At 40.9% G+C, this 24,981-nt stretch overlaps 1 protein-coding gene across 3 annotated transcripts in view; it reads right to left on the minus strand.

Moving 5' to 3' along the window:
* Positions 1-9,000: 9,000 nt before the first annotated feature.
* Positions 9,001-24,981, minus strand: part of BCAP29 (B cell receptor associated protein 29) — a 50,970-nt gene continuing 34,989 nt past the window's right edge. For all 3 annotated transcript variants that reach the window (XM_056118178.1, XM_056118177.1, XM_056118179.1), the window contains exons 7-8: positions 16,962-17,062; positions 9,001-10,010 (exon numbers count right to left, since the gene is read on the minus strand). In XM_056118178.1, coding sequence (XP_055974153.1) covers positions 9,975-10,010; positions 16,962-17,062 — 137 coding nt within the window. In that variant the 3' untranslated portion in view covers positions 9,001-9,974. The remainder of the gene's footprint in view (positions 10,011-16,961; positions 17,063-24,981) is intronic.

Raw genomic sequence — 24,981 nt, forward strand, 5'->3', positions numbered from 1 at the left:
AATGTACCTTATGGTTTCTGGTCTGATGTTGAGGTCTTTAATCCATTTTGATCTTACTTTTGTACACGGTGTTAGGCAGAGTTCTGAGCCTATTCTTTTGCATGTAGCCGTCCAGTGATGCCAGCACAATTTGTTAAAGAGGCTTTCCTTACTCCACTTCACATTACTTGCACCTTTATCAAAGATTAGATGATCATATGATTGAGGGGAGATGTCAGTGTATTCAACCCTGTTCCATTGGTCTGCAGTTCTGCCTTTGTTCCAGTACCATGCTGTTTTAATTATTACTGCTTTGTAGTACAGTTTGAAGTTCAGGAGGTTGATTCCTCCCATTTTCTTTTTCCCAAGAATTGCTTTAGCTATTCGTGGGGGCTTATTGTTCCATATAAATTTCAGGAGTGTTTGCTCCATTTCTTTGAAGAATGTCGTGGGTATCCTTATAGGGATTGCATTGAATTTATACAATGCTTTCGGTAGTATTGCCATTTTGACAATGTTAAGTCTCCCGACCCATGAGCAGGGGATATCTTTCCATTTCCTCATGTCCTCTTTTATTTCCTGAAGTAGCGTTTTGTAGTTTTCTTTGTACAGGTCCTTTACTTCCTTAGTTAAGCTGATTCCTAAGTACTTGATTTTCTGGGGCACAATTGTGAACGGGATTGTTTTTTTCATGTTGCTTTCTTCTCTCTCACTGTTTGCATATAGGAATGCCATGGACTTTTGGGTATTGATTTTATAGCCTGCAACTTTACTATACGAGTCTATTTTTCTAGGAGTTTTTTGGTGGAGGTTATTGGGTTCTCTAAGTATAGTATCATATCATCTGCGAATAGTGAGAGCTTGATTTCTTCCTTTCCTACCTGAATGCCCTTAATATCTTTTTCTTGCCTAATTGCTATTGCAAGTACTTCCAGTACTATACTGAACAGCAGTGGAGAGAGTGGGCATCCTTGTCTCGTCCCTGACCTTAGTGGGAAGGCTCTCAGTTTTTCCCCATTGAGGATGATGCTTGCTGTAGGCTTGTGGTAGATGGCTTTAATTATGTTGAGGAAGGTCCCCTCTATACCCATTTTGGCTAGGGTTTTCATCATAAAGGGGTGCTGGATCTTGTCAAATGCTTTCTCTGCATCTATTGATATAATCATATGCTTTTTATCTTTTCTTTTGTTGATATGATGGATTATGTTGATTGATTTCCGAATGTTGAACCATCCTTGCATCCCTGGGATGAATCCTATTTGGTCATGGTGTATGATCTTTTTGATCAGTAGTTGGATTCTATTTGCTAGTAGTTTGTTGAGGATCTTCACATCTGTGTTCATCAGGGATATCGGTCTGTAATTCTCTTTCTTTGTGGTATCTCTGTCTGCTTTTGGTATCAGTGTGATATTTGCTTCGTAGAAACTGTTTGGAAGTGTTTTTGATATTTCAATTTCGTGGAAAAGCTTAAAGAGGATCGAGAGTAAGTCCTCTTTAAAGATTTGGAAGAATTAACTAGTGAATCCATCCGGACCAGGACTTTTGTGCTTGGGGAGACTTTTTATTACCATTTCAATTTCCTTGATGGTGATAGGTCTGTTCAGGTATTCCAGGTCTTCTTGGTTCAGCCTTGGGAGTCTGTAGGAGTCTAGGAATTTATCCATTTCCTCGAGGTTTTGATGTTCCGTGGCATACAGTTTCTCAAAGTACTCTCTGAGGATCCTTTGAATTTCTGTAGTTTCTGTTGTAATGACCCCCTTTTCATTTCTGATTCGGTTTATTAGGGTTTTCTCTCTCCCTCTCTTTGTGAGTTTTGCTAGAGGCTTATCAATCTTGTTAATTTTCTCGAAGAACCAGCTCTTGGTTTCATTGATCTTTCGGATTGTTTTTTGGGTTTCCATCTCGTTAATCTCTGCTCTGAGTTTTATTATTTCCTTTCTCCTGTTCGGGTTGTGCTCCTTTTTTTGGTCCTTCTCCAAGCTCTTAAGCTGTGAGGTTAGGTTACTTATGTGTGCTCGCTCCTCCTTCCTGAGGAATGCTTGTAGAGCTATAAACTTTCCTCTTAACACAGCTTTTGCTGTGTCCCATAAGTTTTGGTAACTCGTGTCCTCATTTTCATTCGTTTCTAGGAATCTTTTGATTTCCTCTTTGATTTCCTGTCTAAGCCACTCGTTGTTCAGTAGAGCACTGTTTAATTTCCAACACCTCATACTCTTAAGTCCTAGGTATATGCCTGATGCGATGAAAGGCTCTTGGTTGGCTTGTGTGTGTGTGTGTGTGTGTGTGTGTGTGTGTGTGTGTGTGAGAGAGAGAGAGAGAGAGAGAGAGAGAGAGAGAGAGAGAGAGTGTGAAGCTAGTTTTTATGTTTTTATTGAATGAAAACTTGTTTGGAAAGATGTGAGAAGGAAGGAAGGGGAAATGTTGTTCAAGAGAGAACAGGGTTCTTCAGAGTGGAAATAAGCAAGATACGTGTTCACGGGAGAACATGGGCTTGAAGGATAAGCCTACAGGTTCTTACTGAGGCGTAAGTTACAGATGAAGACAGAAAGAGCCCCAGTCTTCTCTGGTTAACTCTTACCATGTATGCTGCACAGAGGTGGCAGATCATGTTACATATTGCTGATGAACTAATGGTGGTTAAATTAAATCTAAGAAAACTGAATGAAGATGATATAGTTTAAAATAGTTTACATGAAAAATGGGAAGATGAAACCCCTAAGTAGAAAAAAGAAAAAAAAAGGGCAGTTTTGTGTTATTTATGCAGACTATGGCTTTTAGTTCACTTGTAGACCATAGACTTAAAAATCTTGTCCTTTTCATTTATTCAACTGTGTAGGGAGCATCCATTCAGGAGAGGTCTGATGTCTATTGTGATTAGAACCCTTTGCCATAACCACCTGTTGTAGGACGACTCAACCTTGGTAATCTGGATAATTCTTTGTTGTGGGGGCTTTCCTATGCATTGTAGGGTACTTCCAACGTCTCCCCTGGTCTCTCTCCACCAGAAGCATCTCTCTAGTTGTGGCTACTAGAAACCTTCGAGGTATTGCTACATGTCCCCACTCCCTAATATGAACTACTGATGTACTTGCACAGGAACTCTATTAGTCACGGGGCAGGGGACAAAACCAAAACTCTCAGTGAGATCACTTCAAACAGTGATGAGTTCTATGATGAAAACAAGATTAGGGTGAAGACAGATAGCGTTGGCATTCAGGAAATAGTTTATTCTAAATCTCTGAGCTTGGGGAGAACTGTCTCGTATTAAAGAGAACTACAGGGATTGGCAGGGCAGGTGAATGGAGGTGAGACTAGAGAATTGTCAAGAGTCTCTTGAGGTCTTGGGAATTTTATCTTTGGTACAATGGCATGGGATTGGAAGGCTTTAAGCAGGGAAGGATGTGATTCACAAGGGAATATATAGATATATGAGAGAAATGTGAGACCAGAAAGTTGTCATAGTTGCCCAGGTGAGAAATGGTTTGGTTTGGCAAGGCAGTGCCAACAGAAGAAATAAAACTGAAGGAGAAAAAGAAGATAAGAGATGCTAAAGCTATCTGTGATTCACCTAAGTGGCTAATGGAAAGACCATGTGGTGTTTTTGGTATGTTTCCCCCGACAAACTAAAATTTTGGTCTATCCCCTTATAGACTCGTTCTATACATACCATCTACTCCTGCCATTAGCTTCCTGTGGATGCTGTGCAAATACTGCCAACCTTATGGTGTGCAGCAACAAGCTCCTTGTCTCCTAGTCCTGGAGTTAAGATGTCTGAGGTCATTAATATCTGCAGTCATGCTCCTTTGGAGGCTCTCAGAGCAGTCTGTCACTTGCCATCTCCATCTCTTCTGGCTACTGCCCTCCCATCTCTGGTGCCCTAGCCACACTTCCCTCATTCCATGGGAATATCCTTTGAGGCTTTCTTGTAAAGGCACTCGTGATTGCAGCAAAGGCATATCCAGCTGGTCCAGGATGATCTCTCCATTTTAAGATCTTTATCTTAATCACATCATTTCCCACATAAGATGATATTCTCAGGTTCTAGTGATTCGAACACCACGGGGCATTATTCAGTTCACTGAATAGGAAGCAGAGTTCCTCAAGTGTTGGCATTGACTTCAGCTGTAGGAAAAATTAAATTCATATATACATTTTTCTTCTAGAATTTTTGGGCCACACCTGTTGTGCTGAAGATATAGGCAGTGCTGGGGATGAAACCGAGGTTGGTTGGATGCAAGGCAAGTTTCTGACCTGCTGTACCACCTCACTGGCCCCAAGTGCATTTTTGAGATCAAGGTGGGTAGCCAACACTATGAAGGTAATATGTAACAAAATATTGTTTAATAACAAGCACTAAAAGAAGAAATCTGATTTTTTTTTGTTTTTGGGTCACACCCAGCGATGCACAGGTGTTACTCCTGGCTCTGCACTCAGGAATCACTCCTGGCGGTGCTCAGGGGACATATGGGAAGCTGGGAATTGAACCCGGGTTGGCAGTGTGCAACACAAACACCCTACCTGCTGTACTATCACTCCAGCCCAAAGAAATCTGAATTTTCACATGTCACTGTCACTGTCCTCCCATTGTTCATTTTTTACATGTAATTTCAAGAATTCTAGGTAAGTCAAAGGATTTTAAAAAGTACAGAAGGGTTTATGGGCAAATACTTTTAACTGTTAAAAACTAGTGCTTACGGTTGGTCAGAAACCAGAGGAGGCATTTGAGGGTGGCATTCCTAGCATTGTCATGGCGGGAAGCATGGCCGATTCCACCCCCCATCCCATGAAGCCCCACATGCCTCATCAGTGCAGTCTCATACCTGGCTGTTCATTAGGCTCTAAAAGATGCAGGGGCACAGGCAGAGGGACAGACACCCTTCCCCTCCCAGGTTGGCATAGCACCATAGTTAAATACACAGTCCAGATGCATTTCGGTTGGGCATTATATTTTGTTCAGATGTACCCATCACCATTCAAGCCTGTTTTTCAGGGACAAATGCTAGATCATTTACTTTCCATTGATCACTTTGCATATCAGGAAATGTTGTGTGGCTGCATAAGTGGCTGCATGGTTCGGAAAACAGTCCTGGTACCCACATGCCAGAGCCATGCTTGTAGAAGCTCCTGGTCACACATACCAATCTTGGAAACCAGGGGCTTCTGGCAGTAATCCCTCTAGGCTTATTACAAAAATATCAGAAATCCAAATTTGTGTGACCGCTATTGTGGCCACATGACATCATATGCTCTTCATAATCACCAGTAGAAAACAAATTATCTAATGATGTCTCTGTGGCAGGTCTGAATGTTGGGGAAAATTCCAAATAACAATGTTGGGTCTTTTGTCCTAATACTGAATGTGATCAATGTAGAGAGAGAGAGTAAAGTGGAAATCTGCCACACAGGCAGGGGGTGGGTGGGAGGGGGGGTATACTGGGGTTCTTGGTGGTGGAAAATGTGCACTGGTGAAGGGACAGGTGTTTGATCATTGTATGACCAACTGAGACTTGAACTGAAAGGCTTTGTGACTGTTCTCATGGTGATTCAATAAATAAAAAACAAGACAAAACAAAACAAAACTAGTGCTTACCTAAGGATAGTAGAGATAAAGGTCAGGAGGGTGGCCCCATGACTTGGAAGCAGATCTCATATGCTGGGGGAAAAGGCAGGTGGGATGGAGAAGATACCACTAAGAAATGATGGTTGGAGGGATCACTTGGGATGGTAGATATGTGCTGAAAATTGGCTATGAACCAAACATGATGGCTGCTTAATGCCTATGTTGCAAACCATAACACAAAAGGAGAGTAAGAGGGAATGTGTCTGCCACAGAGGCAGGGGGTGGGGGGGGGGGGAGAGGAAGAGGTGGGGGGTGGCGGGAGGGACAGTGGGAACATTGGTGGTGGAGAATGGGCACTGGTGGAGGGATGGGTACTTGAACATTGTTTGATTGAAACCTAATCATGAAAATCTGTAAGTAACTGTATCTCACGATGATTCATTAAAATAATTTAAAAAATTTAAAAAAACACTAGTGTTTACTTTTAGTAATTTTAGCTGTTAAAAAGCTAGTAATTTTAGCTGTTAAAAGTGCCTAAAAGGATTGCAATTTTCACACAGTGTAGAGCAGACATTCAAATGCATGGTGTATCAGATGTCAGTAGGGTTGGGGCATGGGTGAACCATGGATGAGAGAAATAGATCCAAGGCAGTGGCCAATGAAATGGGAATGCAGAACCAGGCCAACCAACACAAGTAGAGCAGGACAAAGGTGCAGGATCATACAGTGGCTGCACTTGGGAGGTCAGGACTCTGCACGGAAGCAGATTTCAGTACCAGGAACTCCAGGGCTAGGTATTTACATGCAAGTGAATACCAACTACAAGTATGGGTATTTACATACATGTAAATATGTATTATGACGTCAGGAGAAGATCACTGTTAAGTAGTCGAAACTCGAAGCTGAAGAGGCGGAACCAGGGGTTAAGGTGCTTACCTCTCATGCAGTCAATCCTGGTTAGATTCCCAGCACCAAGTGGTTCCCTGAGAACCTATGTGAGTAACCCTGAATTTGGCCCGCCCTCCCCCCCCCCCCCCCCCGGGGTTGGAGCAATAACACAGTGGTAGGGCATTTGCCTTGCATGTGGCTGATCTAGGTTCAATTCCTCCACCCCTCTCGGAGAGCCCAGCAAGGTACTGAGAGTATCTCTCCCACACGGCAAAGCCTGGCAAGCTCCCCGTGGCATATTCGATATGCCAAACACAGTAACAAGTCTCACAATGTTACTGGGCCCGCTTGAGCAAATCGAGGAACAACGGGAGGACAGTGGACAGTGACCCTCCCCTCATACCATTCCCCTAAAGAAACACACAATTCCTACCTCTAAACACTAGATTGGGGTGCAGGATTATTTAGTTATCATTACTAAATGACTCGGGATTGATTCAGAGAAGCAATGAGGATGAATCATACCAAATTCTAGAGTTCTTAGTACTTGTTTACTTCATGAAAATTTTTAAGTAGAGATAGTCTGAAAAAAAATTCTACAAAACTAATGACAAAGGAGACACACAAATGAATCTCAAAAGCGAGTGGCTCTTGGCAGAGATGTTTCTGGATATTGCATTAGGCCACCTTCTCTAGGCCACTCCAGACGGGAGCAGGTGCTATCCTGCCGTCTGTTCCCCAGACCTGGCAGCCGCCATCTCCCAGACTTCACTGGAAAACCCAGGTACAGGCCAGAAGTGTTGACACACACACCAGGCCTCATGGGATAGGGGAGGAGTCAGTCCTCCTCCCCCGCCCCAATAGGACACTGAGATGATGCCCACAAATGGCCCCCAACTACTGATTAAGCTCCTTAACGACCATGATCCCAGAGACACACAAAAGAATCTCAGAACTGAGCGGCTCTTGATAGAAATTGCTCCGGACCCTAATTATTAAAATTTTAGAATTCCAAGACTGCGTGGCCACAGGAGCGGCTGTGTGACATCACATGCTGATCAGCAATGCAAAACAAATTGTCTAATGTTGCCTTTTTGGCAGGTCTGAGTGTTGAGGGAAAATTCCAAATAATAATGGTGGGACTAGTGTCAAAATATTGAATATAATCAAAGTAGAGAGTAATGTGGAAATTATATGCCACACAGGCAGGGGTAGGGATGGGATGAGGGATATACTGTGGTTTTTGGTGGTGGAAAATGTGCACTGGTGAAGGGATGGGTGTTTAAGCATTGTATGACCGAAACTCAAACATGAAATTTTTGTAACTGTTCTCATGGTGATTCAAAAATGATAGCAGCAATAATAATAATAATAATAATAATAAACAACTAATAGCAAAGCGCCAAACTTTTAAATCTGTAATATGGCCAAAGAGATAAAAAAAAAGATTACTTTTAGTAGTAAAAGGCTCAAATATATCCATGAAGTTAAACAAAATCAGTGACCAAGAAGAAGAATAGTTAACAAACATAGCCTGAAAGGCAGTTTGGCACTGTGCTATTACACAGAATCTGGAACCAAATCACCCCTCATTCAAACCCTGGCTAACACATGGTAATCTTTTATTGAGTAAAGTACAGTTAGTATGAAGTGTAAAGATCTGAATATTGCCGGGGAACCAAGATACCTAAATTGTGGATTCAAATCCTAACCTTGAAGCCACGCATGCTGTCTTGGGGATACTGCTTAAACCATTAATAGCTTTACATTTAGCATGGATGCAGAAATGTAAAACTTGAGGGGGCAATGGTCACTGAAATAAACACTTTTCAAGTGCTTTCGGGGAATCTTTCAAATCATCAGGCTTTTAAGAGCACCCAGACTTCCCTTTTTCGGAACAGCTTCATGAATCATATTATCTTAATTTATACAGTGTTTCTAACCCAAATTTTATTATTCCCATTTTGGAGAGGTGAGAATGGAAGTCTAGGAAGTTTGAATAATTTGTTACAAATCACATGTCTAAACTGCTGTGAAACGGTATTAGATTTTAGTTCTGTCAATTCTATAGCTTTGTATTTTCCACCCTTCCGATGCTCTTTTACCATTAAATGATCTGTACTGTGACAAGGATCACAAGAGTTCAGTATCTAAATATTTATCCATGTAGTGCTTACTTTGATATTTCTCAGTTGATATTCTGAGTTGTCATTTGTTCATTTCCTCTCCCTTTTAGCACCCCTTTCCTTGTTATTTAGGGTGTTGTCAGCCCATCTGTTCTAACTTCCGTTTCTTACTCCTGTCAAGTATCTCTTATATGTTTGTTTTCAAGCAGTAACTCCTGACTTTTATCTGTAATAAAATTCTTATGAATTTGCTCATTTCACCCACTATAAAATAAAAAAATAAATGATGCTAATGGTAAAAATGATAAGTAAAAACCAAGAAAGTTAAAACTTCCAATAATTATTTTTCACTTTCTTTTATATTTAGATTTTATGAAAAAACCCCTCTTATGTCTAAATATTAGAACTTCAATTATGCAACAATAATTATTTTTTTAAAATATTTTATTTTTAATTCTTATTTTCTAAAGGAAACTCTCCAGAAGTATTTTAATGGAAAAACAACTTTTAATACTTAGTTTTCAGAATACAGAAACAGCTCAGAAATTGTGACACTAGCATATGCACATTTGAGGTAAAATTTGTATAAATCAGTAACTCTCACAGTAATGAGAAACACTGTTTTTAAAAAAATGTATTCTACATTAACTAAGTTAAGAATTCCACATTGTTGAAAAATATATTTCAGTTCAGTGCTAGAGTACTTATGCAAATATATGTAAACTCTTTTACTAGATGAACTTGAAAAAATAGATTGCTTATAATTATGTATTAACACACGGAACAACAAAAACAGTGCAACGGGTGCAGAAAGCACATTAATCTAACTATTGCTATAGCTGTCTGGAGTAAACCATAATATTATCGGGCTTAAAAATCCCAACAAGGGTCAGGTTCATTGTTTTGTTTGTCCTTTCCAGCCTTTATACAAGTAGTAGCTAATTCTGATCATCTATCCACATCTAATCTCCCTGTGGACAATTACGATCAGCTAACCACTATTTTGAAGTACCTGGTCACTATCATTACCTGATTACATAAAATATTATTATTAATCGAAGCTCATCAAAACTTTTAAAGCTATTAATGGTTTCAAGCAACTGAAATATTTAATTCTGGAAGTAAATGGCTAATGAATTTTTCCCTTTATTAGCATATAGCCACCATATACTTGTGTTACTCTCAACTTATAAACAGGATTAACATGCTTGCATTTTTTCTTAAGAGCTGGAATACAGGCTATATATTATATACCTGAAGCATCATCACACACTGCCATTGTGACACAGCCCTATGTATGGATGTTAAAAATTTAGTGGCTGACTCCATGTTTCTGAAGTGAACTGGACATTTTCCAGAGGCTGACATGGTAACATGTTTATTATGTTGACACGGTGTACCACAATCTTCTTTTATAAAGTTCACAGGCTTTTTTTGTTGCCTTTTCCTGAATGACCCTGTAAGGAAAAAAAAAATGATGTAGGTGGTTGCATCAGAGAATAAGAAATGGGTTCACAGGGCTGAACAGAAAGTACAGGCAGTGGGAAGGCCTTTGCCTGGCATGTGGCCAATGCTGGTTTGATTTTTGACACCCCATGGGAGATGGTTCCCCCAACCCCCCAGCAAACTCGGAGCACTCCTGGGTGTGATCCAAAAATGAAAAAGATCAAACGGCCAACCCAGATTTGATCCTCGGCACCCCATATGGCCCCCCAAGCATCAGCAGGAGTGATTTCTGAGTCCAGATCCAGGAGTAACCCCTGAACATTGTTGTGTATGGCCCCCTAAACCAATGTAACTGTCACTGTTCTCCCATTGTTCATCGATTTGCTCGAGTGGGCACCAGTAACAACAAATTGTGAGACTTGTTGTTACTGTTTTTGGCATATTGAATACGTCACAGGGAGCTTGCCAGGCTCTGCAGTGCGGGTGAGATACTCTCAGTACTTGCCGGGCTCTCTGAGAGGGGTGGAGGAATCGAACCCGGGTCAGCCGCGTGCAAGGCAGACACCCTACCTGCTGTGCTATTGCTCCAGCCCCCCCAAACCAAAAAAAAAAAAAAAGGAAAAAAGAGAAAGACATGGCGTCACAGATATAACAAGGATTTTTTTCTTTTCTTTTTATTTGGAGGGGATGTGTTCTTCAGTGGGGCTCCAGAGCATGAGGAAGGTAGGGGGTGTAGGTGGGCAGGGGCCCTCCTGGAGCTGCAGCTGCCCCGTGTGGCAGTACAGGTCTACTGCTGTGGCCTTGGGACTTAGTGATACCAGGGCCAGTGGGTCTGGGGAATAACAAATATCTTTTTTGTTTGTTTTTGGTCCATGCCTGGCAATACTCAGTATTACTCCTGGCTCTGTGCTCACGGATCACTCTTGGTGATACTTGCGGGAGCTAATATGGGGTGCTGGGAATTCAATCCTGGTCAGCCACATGCAAAGCAAGTGCCCTACCCCTTGTACTATTCCTCTGGCCCTCTAATATTTTCTGTGTCTAGTTATAAATCATGAGGACAATCATATGTGAAATATAGATTAATGAAGTCTGAAGTTTAAAAAGCTACAAAATTTGGAGGTTTTACTCAAAAAAAATGTCAAGGGTAAAAAACCTCTTAATAAGGCTCTTCTGACAATCTATCTTGACTGTTAATAGCAGAGAATAAATTATAAAACCCCTCTCTTGTATTTGTGTTTCATTTTGTTTTGTTTTGGGGTCATACCCAGCAGGGCTCAGGGCTTACTCCTGGCTCTGTCCTTAGGGTCACTTCTAGAAGGCTCTGGGGATCTTATGGGGTGCTGGGAATTGAACTCAGGTTGGCTGTGTGCAAGGCAAGTACCCTACCCACTATACTCTCCCTTTATCCCCAACCCCCTCTCTTGTAAATCCAATTATATTTCTGGCAGGAAAAGAATAAATGGAACTAAACAAAAAAAAATTCATATGAGACTTTTTATTTTGGTTGTTTAGGTTTTGCCAGACGAATAGCACCGTAGCACTATCCTCCCGTTGTTCATCGATTTGCTCGAGCAGGCACCAGAAACATCTTTATTGTGAGACTTGTTACTGTTTTTTTGCATATCAAATACATCGCAGGGAGCTTGCCAGGCATTGCCGTGCAGGCACGATACTCTTGGTTGCTTGCCGGGCTCTCCGTGAGGGGCAAAGGAATTGAACCCGAGTCCCTGGGTTGGCAACATGCAAGGCAAATGCCCTACCCGCTGTGCCAGAAGAATATGCTTCTCAAATATACAAAGGTGACAACACATCACTTAAAACTAGAAGGAAATGATTTTAACTTAACCTTAAGTGATCATTTGTACTAAGGTGGTACAAATCTCTGAGAGGAAAAAAATATCTCCTAAAATGGGGCTGTAGGTTACTACAAGGGCAGTTTACCCCTGAGGGTCCTGTTTTGACTGAGGACTAATGCCACCAGTACAACCTAAATAGCTCTAAGCAACCACCTAAGGAGTCAGGACTTGAGGAGGTATCTGAATGGCCAAGAGTTATTTCACAAGCTTATGTCACGGTCTGTCACTGTCACTGTCATTACTCGAGCGGGCGCCAGTAACATCTCTATTCCTCCCAGCCCTGAGATTTTAGCAGCCTCTTCTTACTCGTCTTTCCCCATCGATTAGAGGCTCTCTCAGGGTCAGGGGAATGAGACCTGCTGTCATTACTGTATTTGGCATATCAAATACACCATGGGGAGCTTGCCAGGCTCTGCTCGTGCCGGTGGGATGCTCTTAACAAAGTAGTTTTTTTCTTAACAAAGAAAAATAAAATAATGTACTTAATTATTTAAAAAAATCATCAGCTAAGTTTAATACAGACCAAGTAAAATGTCTAAAAGATAGACCTGGGCAATATAAGTAAAATAATAGAAGTGACCAGAGTGTGTCACTATACTGTTCTAGCAAAAGTCCATTCTAAAGACGCTTTTTTATTTTGGACAAGTCCTGTAAGTGAAGGATGACTTTCCAAAATAAAATTTTTAAATTGGCAGGTTGATGATGAGGTTTATGTTGCCAATAGCCCTTACTTATTTCTACTTTTTCTCTTCTTGAAGAGGGCCAAGGCAAACAAGGAAAAACGAAGACTACAAATTTTAAAGAGGCTATTTTCTAATATTGATTTAGTGCTTTTAACAGGGAGGGAAGAAGACGGGGAAATCCAAAGCCTTTTCAAAGGTGCAAAGTGGGATTTACAGTTAAAACAAAGTCAGCTTTTTTCCCTTCCACTGTTTAAAATACATTATTTTAGTTGATGATTAAAGTTAAATTGAGAAATTGAAACTGAGAAAGCTATGGTTTCCAAATAATTTTAGGATATGATTCAATAGCTAAGATCAGTCTGAAAATAGAAGTATAATTCACAAAAGAGAATTTGATAAAGGTTCTCACTATATTTAAAACTGTATTGGTCACACAGTGATCTTGTTTCTCACGTCAGGTTCAGAAAGTTAACAAATAGGAAGAATTACTTTCAATAAAATGGTTTCATTTTATGTCCCCTAACTCCGAGAATCTTATACAGGCTCTTATACTAGACATGAGGGGCGGGGGAAGGGAAGAAGGTCATAGGGGTGAGTGAGTGGATGGGGAAAAGAATTCCAATCAAGAAACAACTACATGCAGCTAGAGAGAACTCCCCTTGCTAAAAAATTATACAAAGCATCATTATTGTGCATAGAATCTAGCCTTGCATTCCTAAAGTATTACAATCCTCACTCAAGTTGCCAAGGCTACTGCTCAGGTGTTAAATGATTCACCTGAGATTCAGAGAAAGAGCAAACAATAGAGATGAGGTTTGATTTCATCTTCCAGCACATATTAAGAGAGGGAATTGGTTTTAAGGGTGATGAGAGAGTAGACCTCAGGGACTGGTTAAGAGCTGAATAGCATCACCAAGTCCTGGGCTGGAGGGAATGGGAGCGGAGGCACCCAGCTGGAAGCTGCCAGGTGGGGCAGGGATTGCAACAGAGAAGGGCCTGCTTGCCGCTACAGCTGCCACGGATATCAGGAGGAGCGGGGAAGATCCTGCTCATCGTCCTGCTGCCGCTCTGCTCTGCACTGGCGCCTCGAACTGGCCAAACCTGCCCAGAAGACATACAAGAGCGAGGGAGCCTGGACAGCGTAGCTCCAGAGAGAGACAGAAGCTGGGAGAGAACGGCTCCAAGAACACAAGTCTGTGATGGAGCATGGCAAAGAGCACCCTGGGAAAGTGCAGATTCTGGGGCAAGCTTGTCTCACCCTGAATCCCACTTTCCAGTTCAATGGCTTTGGGTCCATTATGCAGCAGCCAAGTTTTGCAATCATCCAAAAAACTGGATATTATAATATTTTCATTTAGGAGTCAGATAGAACACAGGGAGTGGGGCTCTTGGTCTCGCACAGGGCCTACCCAGGTTGATCTCTGGTACCAAATATAAGGTCCCCTGACTACCACCAGTAGTGATCCCCGGGCACTGAGCTGGGAGTAAGGCCTGAGCACAGCTGAATATGGCCCTATAATACTCTCTCTATATGTATGTATGCATATATATGTGTGAATATATATGCATATATATGACGAAATATATGTGCATATATGTATGAAACCTGGGCTGTAGCAATAGCACAGCAGGTAGGGCATTTGCCTTGCACGCAGCCGATGCGGCCTACCCAGCCAACCTGGGTTCAATTCCTCCGTCCCTCTCGGAGAGCCCGGCAAGCTACCGAGAGTATCTCGCCCGTACAGCAAAGCCTGGCAAGCTACCTGTGATGTATTTGATATGCGATAACGTATTTGATATGCGATAACGTATTCGATATTTGATAACATCTCACAATGGAGACGTTACAGAGCCTGCTCAAGCAAATTGATGAACAACGGGAGGACAGTGTTACAGTGTTATACATGAAACCATGTCCAGCAGGTATACTCTCATCACCCATAAAACCAATTCCTTTTAATAAATATCTAGGCTTGTATATATAGGCTTGTGTGTGTGTGTGTGTGTGTGTGTGTGTGTGTGTGTGTGTATTTTTAATGCACTAATTTAAATTGTTTACAGTAGCACTGTAGCACTGTCCTCCCGTTGTTCATCGATTTGCTTGACCGGGTCCTGTAATGTCTCCGTCATAAGACTTGCTGTTACTGTGTATGGCATATCAAATACTTTACAGGTAGCTTGCCAGGCTTTGCCGTGTGGGCAAGATACTCTCGGTAGCTTGCCAGGCTCTCTGAGAGGGGCGGAGGAATCGAACCCGGCCAGTATTGAGAGTAAATACACAACATATATAAAGCCTTATTTGGTTTCTGTATTGGCCAATTATTTGGTCTTCATCTTCCATAAGGGTTATCTATTTAATACTGTAAAAACCTGTGTATAAACAGAAATTAGATCAAGGCCTCAATGTTCTAGTGAACAAGGTTCAACACTTATTATTTATGTGGTAATGTTATTTTTCACAGAAACAAGTTTCAAGTAACTCTTTTTGGGGCTGACGGAATTACTGATAAAAGCTTTTTCTGTCCTTCAAGAATTTGTAAGGTTCACTAGAGCTTTTCTTGAGGGAATGAATGTGGGTCCAGGGTATGTTGCTACCAGAGATGAGTCTTCAGGCACTGAAAGAATCAATAATTTACCAAATGGTGACAATCAGCAATGGCCAACGGCCACAAGACACTGAGGGAGCATTTCTGCTCTTTAACTTTCCCTACTCAAGGAATTCAACGCTTCTGACACTAGTCTGCTAGTGTGGACAGTCATCCTTGTTGAGTATGCCCTGATTTTGTAAATGGCAGGGGAAATGCAGCTCTGTCATAGGCAAAGACTTGTGACGAATTTCTTCACTGCCCATGACATACCTTGCAGAATGTCATGCAAATCTTCTCTGGGTTGTCCTTTTGTGTTTGTGCATGTGTGCCAGTGTTAAAAGCAGATCACTTAAATCAAATACACAGCTTAACTGGGAATAACAGATTACAAATGTGTTTTTTGGATGGCTCCTTAAGGAACTTCAGGATGAAGCTGAAGAGTGGACTTAGTGAAAATGTCACTGCCTACCACAGGCCACAGAAACTGAACTCGCAGGGGCTTGAGGCTGGAGCACACTATTTACCAGTCTCTGGGTTGCCCTTTGTGTGTGTGGGACTGTCAAAAGCAGATCAGTTAAATCAAATATGCAGTTTAACTGGGAACACCAGATTACAAATGTGTTTTTGGACGTTTTCCTGACTGGCTCTGAATCAAGGTCAAAGTGGCTGATTCAGAGTTAAATCATGCTCTTGACAAAGTTTGAAATAGCAACTGGTAAGATGATGACAAGATGGTGGCCATAATTGTTTACACTTTCTTGGGTGTTTCCTGTTTGCCATGCCCCATGGTAGGCATTCTTCACATCAATTCCCTCAACGCCCATGAAGGCAGGTGCTATTACTATTTCCATTTTACAGATAAGAATCTGAGTCCCCAGGGGAGACAAACCTGGCTGAGGTCACAAAGATTGGAAGCTTGTTGATGACGGCCCTGCTAATCCCTGAGTATAGTACCTGCTTGCCTCATACCAGGGAACAATGCTCCACCCTGGAGATTCAGTGACCATTAGCACAAAAGGAAGAGAGCCCTGGAACTAGGGTTTCTAGCCTAGTAAAATTATGGTACAGCTGTAATTGATGAAATGAAACTAACTCTCCTTCACAAAACTACGAGAAAGTCCCACAGGTGCCCAAACTCTGAGGATAAGACTGAACTGAAAGCAGAAGAGCAGAAGCTGGGAGGCCAGAGCTAGCTCTGGGATGGCCCCTCTCTCTCTCTGTCCTCTCCCCACATTTGGCTGAGAAATCAAGCCACGTGAGGCACTGGCAGCCTAAGAGGGAAGAGAAAGCCTAACAGAGATGGGAGCTGACAATTCTCACTTGTTGAAGTGGAGGAAAAGGAAAAAAAAAAAAAAAAGGAAAACCTCGGGCTCCTGACATTGCAGCTTTAACTGCAGTTCCCCCTCACCCCCCATTTTCATCTTTTCAAGTAAGCCTTCAAATCCCATTTGCCTAAAGCTTTGTGTGAAGGTGATGGACCAATCAGTGGGACAGAAGGAGCGGTGTGTGATGGCAGTATGCTTTGGGCATGAATGAAGCCATGTTTTAAATGGTAAGATGAATTTTCTGCAGAATCAGTCTTTTGAAATGCCACCCATCTTCTGAGATTTAATTCTTCTGCTTCACACTTTAAATGAAGCAATACTGCTACAGATTGACATGCCATTTATTCCTGTTATGAAGTGTTTTAAGCCATGTTCTTTGCTTTCTAGGTAAAAACATGGCTTTCTTAATGAACAAAATCAGTTTTGATTTGGGAAGAACAAATAAACTGAAATAGCTGACTTGGGCAGTAATTAGTATTTTGAAATCTGGGGACCCACGCTGCTCACCTGAAGGTCCATGTGTTCTTTCAGGAGTCGGTCATACTCCTTCGAAAGTCTGTCTGATTGCACCTTCATTGTTATCACATCGGTTTGAGCCTTAGAAAGGGCTAGAAAAAGAAAAGAATCAAAGGGAATTAAAACATTTTTCCTTTAAAACTTAAACTTACAGAAAATTTCTGACTTAACAGAGAATGCCTACATAGCCATACACAAACCCAGCAACTGTAAATGTGTTTCATTTGTTTTTTCCTCTCCACTCACAAGCTATTTTTTTAAACTGAATATCCACTATCCCCAGTATCGCACCCCACACTCCTGACCTCCCCCTCCCTCTTCCTCCATGGCAGACAATTTCCCTCTTATTCTCTCTCTACTTATGGGCAATATGGTTTGCAATACAGATACTGAGAGGCCATCATACTTGGTCGTGTATCTACTTTCAGCACCCATCTCCCATCCCGAGCAATCCCTCCAACCATCATTGACTTAGTGGTCCCTTCTCTATCCCAGCTGCCTTCTCCCCCAGCGCATAAGGCAGGCTTCCAGCTGTGGAGCAATCTTCCTTTGTCTCTACTGCCCTTGGGTGTTAAGTCTCATAATATTTTATATTCCACAAATTAGTACACAAGCTATTTTCTTAAACTAGTTGAACAGAAGTTGTTGGTGTCATGATCTTTAACTTCATGACCTTTAATATTTTAATACTTCAGTGTGTGTTTCCTAAGGAAAAAAGGATTCATCTTACTTATCTTTAGTATAGTTACCAAACTGGAAATTTAACAAAAAAAATCAGCATTAATACTATCTAATCATCTATTCATATACTACTCTTAGTAACTCTTTAACTATGCTCTATGTTTCCTATTCTTCTCACTTCTAGACCCATGTAGTTGTTTTATCTCTTAAGTTTCCTGAAAGCTGAAATAGTTCTCAGCTTTTTCCCTCTTCCTCTCTACTACATTGTTTATGATACTGACATTCACATTTTTCTTTTTTTTGGGGGGGGGTGGGCCATATCCAGCATTGCTCAGGGACTACTCCTGGCTCTGTGGTTGGGGTAATTCCCAGTGGTACTTGAGGGACTTTGTGGTGTCAGAGATAAAATCAAGGTCCGAACATGCTAGGCAACTGCCTTACGCCCCCCCATCAGCACGTCCCTGTGAGTACTCTCTCCACTCTCTGATACTGGCATTTTAAGTAATACAGTAATTCTTCGTCTTCAATAAGAGTTTTCAACTTTGCTTTGGTTTGATGTGCCCTCATAATTAAATTCAGATTCAGGTATTCAACTTAACACAAATATAATGTAAGTGATGTTCAAAGTTCTCAACATGCAACGTCCAGATACCTATCTGCCCCCTTTCCCATTTTTTTAGTACATTCCCCCAAGTCAATGAAATCATCCTACTCCTTGTCAAAATCTCGCTTTTATATTTAGCATCCATTGATAATTATTGCTCAAACAATTTTTATGGTGCTGGCTACAAAACGGTGCAAAGGTAATTCAACTTTACCATCTCACCCGCATTTATCAGTCAGTATTTACTATGATGGGCCTTTCTTTCTTAGGGGAAGTTTGCCCCGCAAGTGGGGCTTAGGGGGTCTGGTGTCCACTCATGGTAATATGTGGGCCAGTGGGCTGATGTCCCAGAAATGCAATGATGCTCAGGCGCTGCCAGTGCTGGGGGCCACCTGGACCATCCTGATGGAAGTGGGGGTTGCAGGTGCTTCATGACTGCAACCAGCAGTTCTTGGGAGGCCATGTGGTAGCATGCAAGACAAGTGCCCTACCTACTGTACTATCTCTCCGGCCCCACGTATACAATGTGCTCAGTGCAACTGAGAAAATAAATATTACATTATTTATTTTAGAAGCGTGTGTGTGTGTGTGTGTGTGTGTGTGTGTGTGTGTGTGTGTGTGTGTGTGTGTGTGTAGGGACACATCCAGCAATTTAAACAGGGTTGGTTGTATGTAAGGAAAGTGCCTTGAACCCTGTACTATTTCTTTGGCCCCTAATTTTAATTAACTTTCTGATTTAAGTAGTCAACTGTGGTTAGTAGTTCAAAAATGTAGAGGTGCCTGATTTCTGGCATATAAAACGCAAAGAAAATTCTGCCATCGCTGACAGGACCACAGTGGCAGTTACAAGAATGTTGACTGGGGGCTTGCATGCAACAGGACTGGATTAAATGTGAAAAAATGATTTTAATTTTTTTTTTTGCTTTTTTTTTGGGGGGGGTCATACCCAGCGATACTCAGGGGTTACTCCTGGCTCTGCACTCAGGAATCACTCCTGGTGGTGTTCAGGGGACCATATGGGATGCTGGGAATTGAACCTGGGTCGGCCCCTTGCAAGGCAAACACCCTATCCGCTGTGCTATCGCTCCAGCCCTCCAAAATGATTTAAATTTAATGAAGGGAAAAAAGTTATTTAGGAAATTCAATTAAAAAATCTTGGAATCATTGAAAGACACTATGTTTTCTCATGGATTATTAGCAGAAAGTATGTGACGGGGTCCTATGACGCTAAGAAAAACACAGCAATCCAGATATATCTCTGACAACTACTGTTGGATACTATTTTCCAAGTCAAGGTATTAACAACTGGTTACTTATTTTGCTTACATTTTAGTGATTATTAATAAAAGAATTACTATCTTATTAATTTACTCCAATTAAGAGAGGCTGTTATTGTCTACAAGTCTTTTGGACTGTTTCCCAGTTTCTCCCAAGCTCCTGTTATTTTTAAGACCTATAATACTGTGTTTTGGATGTTTCCTATCTCCTTCTGGAACTGCCATCATGACTAAGGGGTTGTATAAACTTGTTACCTGACATTTGAACATGCTTGTTTTATTTTCAGCCACATTATTTTGGAAACAGTATTTATAGGGAGGACATTATTAGGCAAGGAGGTCTGAAGTGACACATCTAAGCCACTTCTACAATATTCTCCTCTGAGAAAAGGGGGTGCTTACCAGCAGTTTGCCAGCAGCCCTAGGAAAATGAGAAAAATGGTCAGATTCCAATAGAAATTAATTTGAATTACTAAGAACTTTTTGAGGTACACACATAATCTAATGAGGTAGAAAATAACCCCTATTCCTGCTGCAGTGATGTGGCAAGCTGAAAGAATGAGTAAAGGTTTGTCTGCGATGACATATTAGTAGGTAAAAAATATATCTGTGGCCTTTCCAAGTGACAGTCACATTTATGGGACCGCCAGCTTAGTCAGATGAAATGGCTGTCTGCAGGTCTGTGTCACTACGATGTCTGTCAGAGGGAACGCACACTACCAGCTGCGCTCTGCTGGGGAATCAGACAATTTTGCAGCACTGGCAGAAGAGCTAGCTGGCTGCTGTGAATCAGTTACCAGGGTTGTATCAGTGGAAAAAGCAACATTTTGAATAATTTTAAACTGAATAATTTAAAATGGAATAATCTGAATAATAAGTGAATGTTGGTTTTAGCTTATTCGACTCTATTTTGGAGAGCCCAAGGGTGTGAGATACTGGGCCTATTCAGGACTTCCTCTTTATATGCACGCACTATTTATTCCTTTGCAGTGATTACGGACTGAACCATTCTTTAATCCACAGCAATGCATCCCCCAAGATACTTGGGAAGTAGGTACTGTTTGGTAAGGAACATAAACTGTGGTTTTAATTATAGTTATTTCTGTAAATATTTTTATAATTTTAGGTACGAGTGTTAAAGTCTATGCTTCATTATCTCTCCAGTCACCTCTTTTCCACTGCTTTTTTCTTGCACCACTCCATTTCTCTCTCTCTCTCTCTCTGTTTTCATTTGTTTGTTTTTTTGGGCTTGACCTGACAATATTCAGGGGTTACTTCTGGCTCTGCACTCAAGGAATTAAGCCTGGCAGTGCTCATCACTGTTCTTACCTCTAGCTTAGAATACTGAAATGAACTCCCCACCTAGCCGTCTGGCTACCGAATTCATCGTCCACAGTGCTGTGAAAATAACCACTCATTTACCTAATCCTCTCTGACAAGGCCCCCAAAGCGTAATACACAAACATGACATCTGAGACCCTCTGTCGTAGACCCTTTGCCTTATTTTTCTTACCACTGTCTCCAATTTTATGCTCTCGTCACTCAGCGCAACTTGTAGCACTTCCAAAGATTCGTACTCTTTCAATTATAAGCTGCTCATTTTCTTCAGACATCCTTGTCCAGTTCCCTAAGTTTCCCATTTCATTTTCTCTATTCCATCAGACTAATTAATATTCATCCCTCCAATAGCAAGTATGTGCCTGATTCATGCTGCAGTTGCTGACTTCTATGCATTTTGACCTTATTTTTAATATAGCATTTATCACGTTAATGTGTAACTACCGTGCAGATTATTCAAGAAAGAAAGCTGTGTCTTGTCTGTTCAGAGCCCTTAGCAGCACGTTTGGTGCTTCCAAGAAGTTCTCTGAAGGAAGGAAAAGAATATATAAAATGAAAAGTGTGGGTTTTAAGCATCTGAAAAGTTCACTTGGGTGGAACTGGTTCATTTTCTGAAAATAAGCTAAATTTCAAGTATGTAATAAGGTTATCTCTCTAGTCTCCTTACAGGATTCTTGGTTGCCTCTAAGAACAATTTTATCATTAATTAGAAAAACAAAGTATACTGAGGCAAGCTGGAGAGACAATAAACCATTCTTGAAATAATCTGTTAAGAAATATAATCATGTTACAAAGATTTCAGTCTACTTCAGAATTAAAAACCAAAACCGAACTGATACTATGAGAATCCAGTTCAGTTAAAAGCAAAGTGGGCGTCCCAGAGTGATAGTATATAGGTAGGGTGTTTACCATGCACACAGCCAATCTGGGTTCAATCACATATGCTCCTCCCAGGACCACTAGGAGTGATCCCTGAGCACAGAGCCGGGGGTAAGCCCAGAGCACCATCAGGAATGACACACACACAAACAAAAGTAAAGCAGGGTTGGGGATTTAATATGGGGAGCCTTGCCTGTGCTTGACCCAAGAGCAATCTCAGTACCATGGGGGATTCCTGAGCACTGACAGGTGTGGCCCTGGTGAACCCCAGCACAGCAGGCCTTAGTAGCACCACATCCTCGGACACCAGCCCTGAACCACAAACTGGGTTGGCTGAGAACTATCTAGAGGTCCCCAAACACCACCACTACTATCTGGAACACTGATTCTAGGAATGGGACAGGATAAACCTGGGTGATGCAGTATCAGAAAACAAGGAAATTCTCAAAAAAAAAAAATTAAATAAAACAGATCCAAACATCTACAATTATGGGACCCATCCAAAAGATACAATCTAAAAAATGGTTCCCAACTGCCAATGTCCAAGCAACTTAAGCAATGAAACAGAGCAGTGTTAAATTATAACCGAAAGTATAAATGAATGAGTCCAAAATTACACAAATAAACTAGGAAAAAAAAAAGATAAATCCATGCTGATGGGTTTCCAGAAGTTTTGTAGATACTCTTGCCATGGAGGAAGTGAAGCCTAACTCCCCATTGCTCAAGGATGGGCTGAACAGTGATGATCTTCTGGAGGGAACAGTATAGAGAGAGGGGAAAGTGGTAAGTTTCACTGAAGAATCCTGAAACGGCTCTGCCTTGGTCAGGGAGGGATGGCCGGTGGTGCACACTCTGATAAACAGGATGAAAATGGCACTTTTCCTCTGAGCGTGTGTCCGTTCAAATCCCATAACCACAGTTATACTGTGAGGAAAGGAATGAGACAAATCCTAACATAGAGAAATCTACAAAATATCTGAGTAGTCCTGCTCAAAACTGTCAAGGTCATAAAAAAAAAAAGGAATTTACTCAAGTCAAGGCGACCTGACTCCTAAGTAGTAGGGTGGTATCCTGAGTGATGCCCTGAGCAAGAACAAGAAACACATTAAAGAAATCTGGATAAACTATGGTCTTTAGTCAATAATGTAAATGTTGGGTCATTAATAGTATTAAAGAGACTATATATGAAAATTTTTTTGTGCCACCCTGCCAATTTTTCAGTAAATACAAAGAGTTGTACACAGAAAGTTGATTTAAAACAAATTCAAGGATTATGAACAACTTTGCAAATCATGATGTTTAAATAAAGTTTCAAACACTAAAAAAACCCATATTACTTAATAAAAATATCAAAATGGAACCTATCTTTAGAACTAGATATGATAAAATTCACTAGGCTGGAAATATCACATGAATCTTCAAATTCTTGTTTTAGCTAGACAAAATTTAATCATTTTTTTCCTTCTGCATAAGATCTGTTTTTAAAAGATTTAAAAAATTATTTTCATTTTTATTTTTGCGCCATACCGAGAAATGTCAGGGGTTACTTCTGGCTCTGCACTCAGGAATTACTCCTCATGGGCTCGGGGGACCATGTGGGATGTGGAGATCAAACCTGGTTGGCCACAGGCAAGGCAAATCCCCTACCCTCTTTATCGCTCTGGCCACACGATCTGTTTTAATGTATCTCTTACACATAATAAATGTTAACACATAATAAATAAAAAAAACCAAGAATCGAAGTAGTAATATTTTAAAGGGCAATAAGCACAGAGGAAATAAATCAAGAGAAGCTGATATTAAGGCAGCACAGAACTAAACAATTTAAGAATGTCAAAGTACAGGAAACGTAATCTTTATGCACCTATATAATCTGCAGAAGATTCAGTTACTTAAATGAAGAGCTGGAGGGGAATGTAGTTATAAGTGTCTTTAAAATAACTAAAATTAGATAAATGACAAAGTTGGTAGAAAATCATGCATTAAGGTCAATAGAAACAATGAATATAAAAGGCCTGTGGGCAACTCCTTAGCAGCGTGCTAAACCTCTCCTGTTTTCATCTGGAATGAGAAACTGTTTGGTTTTTCCTAGACTCTAACTGCTATGAGTCCATGAAATGTAAGATTTCTCTAAAGGTTCTTGTTGTTCATGACCTTAAAAATGGACTATTAGGCAGGTGAAACTGCCTCAAGACAACACACATCTACCCATTCAACAATTTACAGAATGCCCGCTATGCTTTTTCTCAGTGCTAAGGGTACAGGAGAAAAAGAGCAAAGCTCTTTGCTCTTATTTCATTCATTTGATAGTTGGGGAGGAAGACGCACAGTAAAATGGGCAACCAACTAACTGTGTAACAGTGAGTGAAAACCTTCATGCAGAGATTTCAAAAAGGGTGACAATATGACATATATAGAATGTCGATTTGGCCACATTAAAATGAATAGTCAGGAGAAAGTTCTCTACAGAGGTGAATGAAATTTAAGCTACCTACCAGCTCTGACTGCTGAAGGGACCTAAAAATAGTGGCACTCCAGTTGCAATGGGCACAACTCTGGCCCAGATTTTATTTTCTAAAAATAATACCCCTTTAAAGGAACCAACTTATTGTGAATTCAAGAGCCAAAGAAGGAAAAATACAAGGTGAGCTTGGAAGATCTTATTTTGCCAAAAAGTAAGTGCTTAACAGAATGGGAGCATTGACAGAAATATACAGATGTCAGCTTTAAAAAGACCCCCTGTGGGCTGGGAAGCTAGCCCGAAAGCTGGAGCACATACTTTGCATACATGAGGTCTGGGCTCTATTCCTGGCAATGCAGAAGTGAGATTCATTCAAGCTATTATATACCAAACCTGGAATAGTAGGTACATGCTAAGGACACAGTTATGACTCAGATCTATGTTTCAGGCAAAGCACTGTGCTAATATAGATTAAACAAATTGCTTTATAAACTAGTTTCATGTTTCAGCATAACACATGGAATCTGAAATAAATATCAACCTGTCACATATGGTAATTAAAGAAGTCAGTTTACTTTCACTAGCTTTACCACATATAAACATATATAGTTCCTTAAATTACCTAATTAATGCACATTAAAAAAAATCAAACACTGAGGTGCACAGTGCACAGAAGAGGCGAGAATTTCCACTGTGGATAAGTTGATGAAAGACTGTTAGGTTTTCATTTACAACATTGATGGCAGAAACAAATCTTTTCAGCTTCAGCTC

Source organism: Sorex fumeus, unplaced genomic scaffold (genome assembly GCF_029834395.1).
Source record: "Sorex fumeus unplaced genomic scaffold, SorFum_2.1 ptg000037l, whole genome shotgun sequence".
In the NCBI taxonomy this organism is placed as follows: domain Eukaryota; kingdom Metazoa; phylum Chordata; class Mammalia; order Eulipotyphla; family Soricidae; genus Sorex; species Sorex fumeus.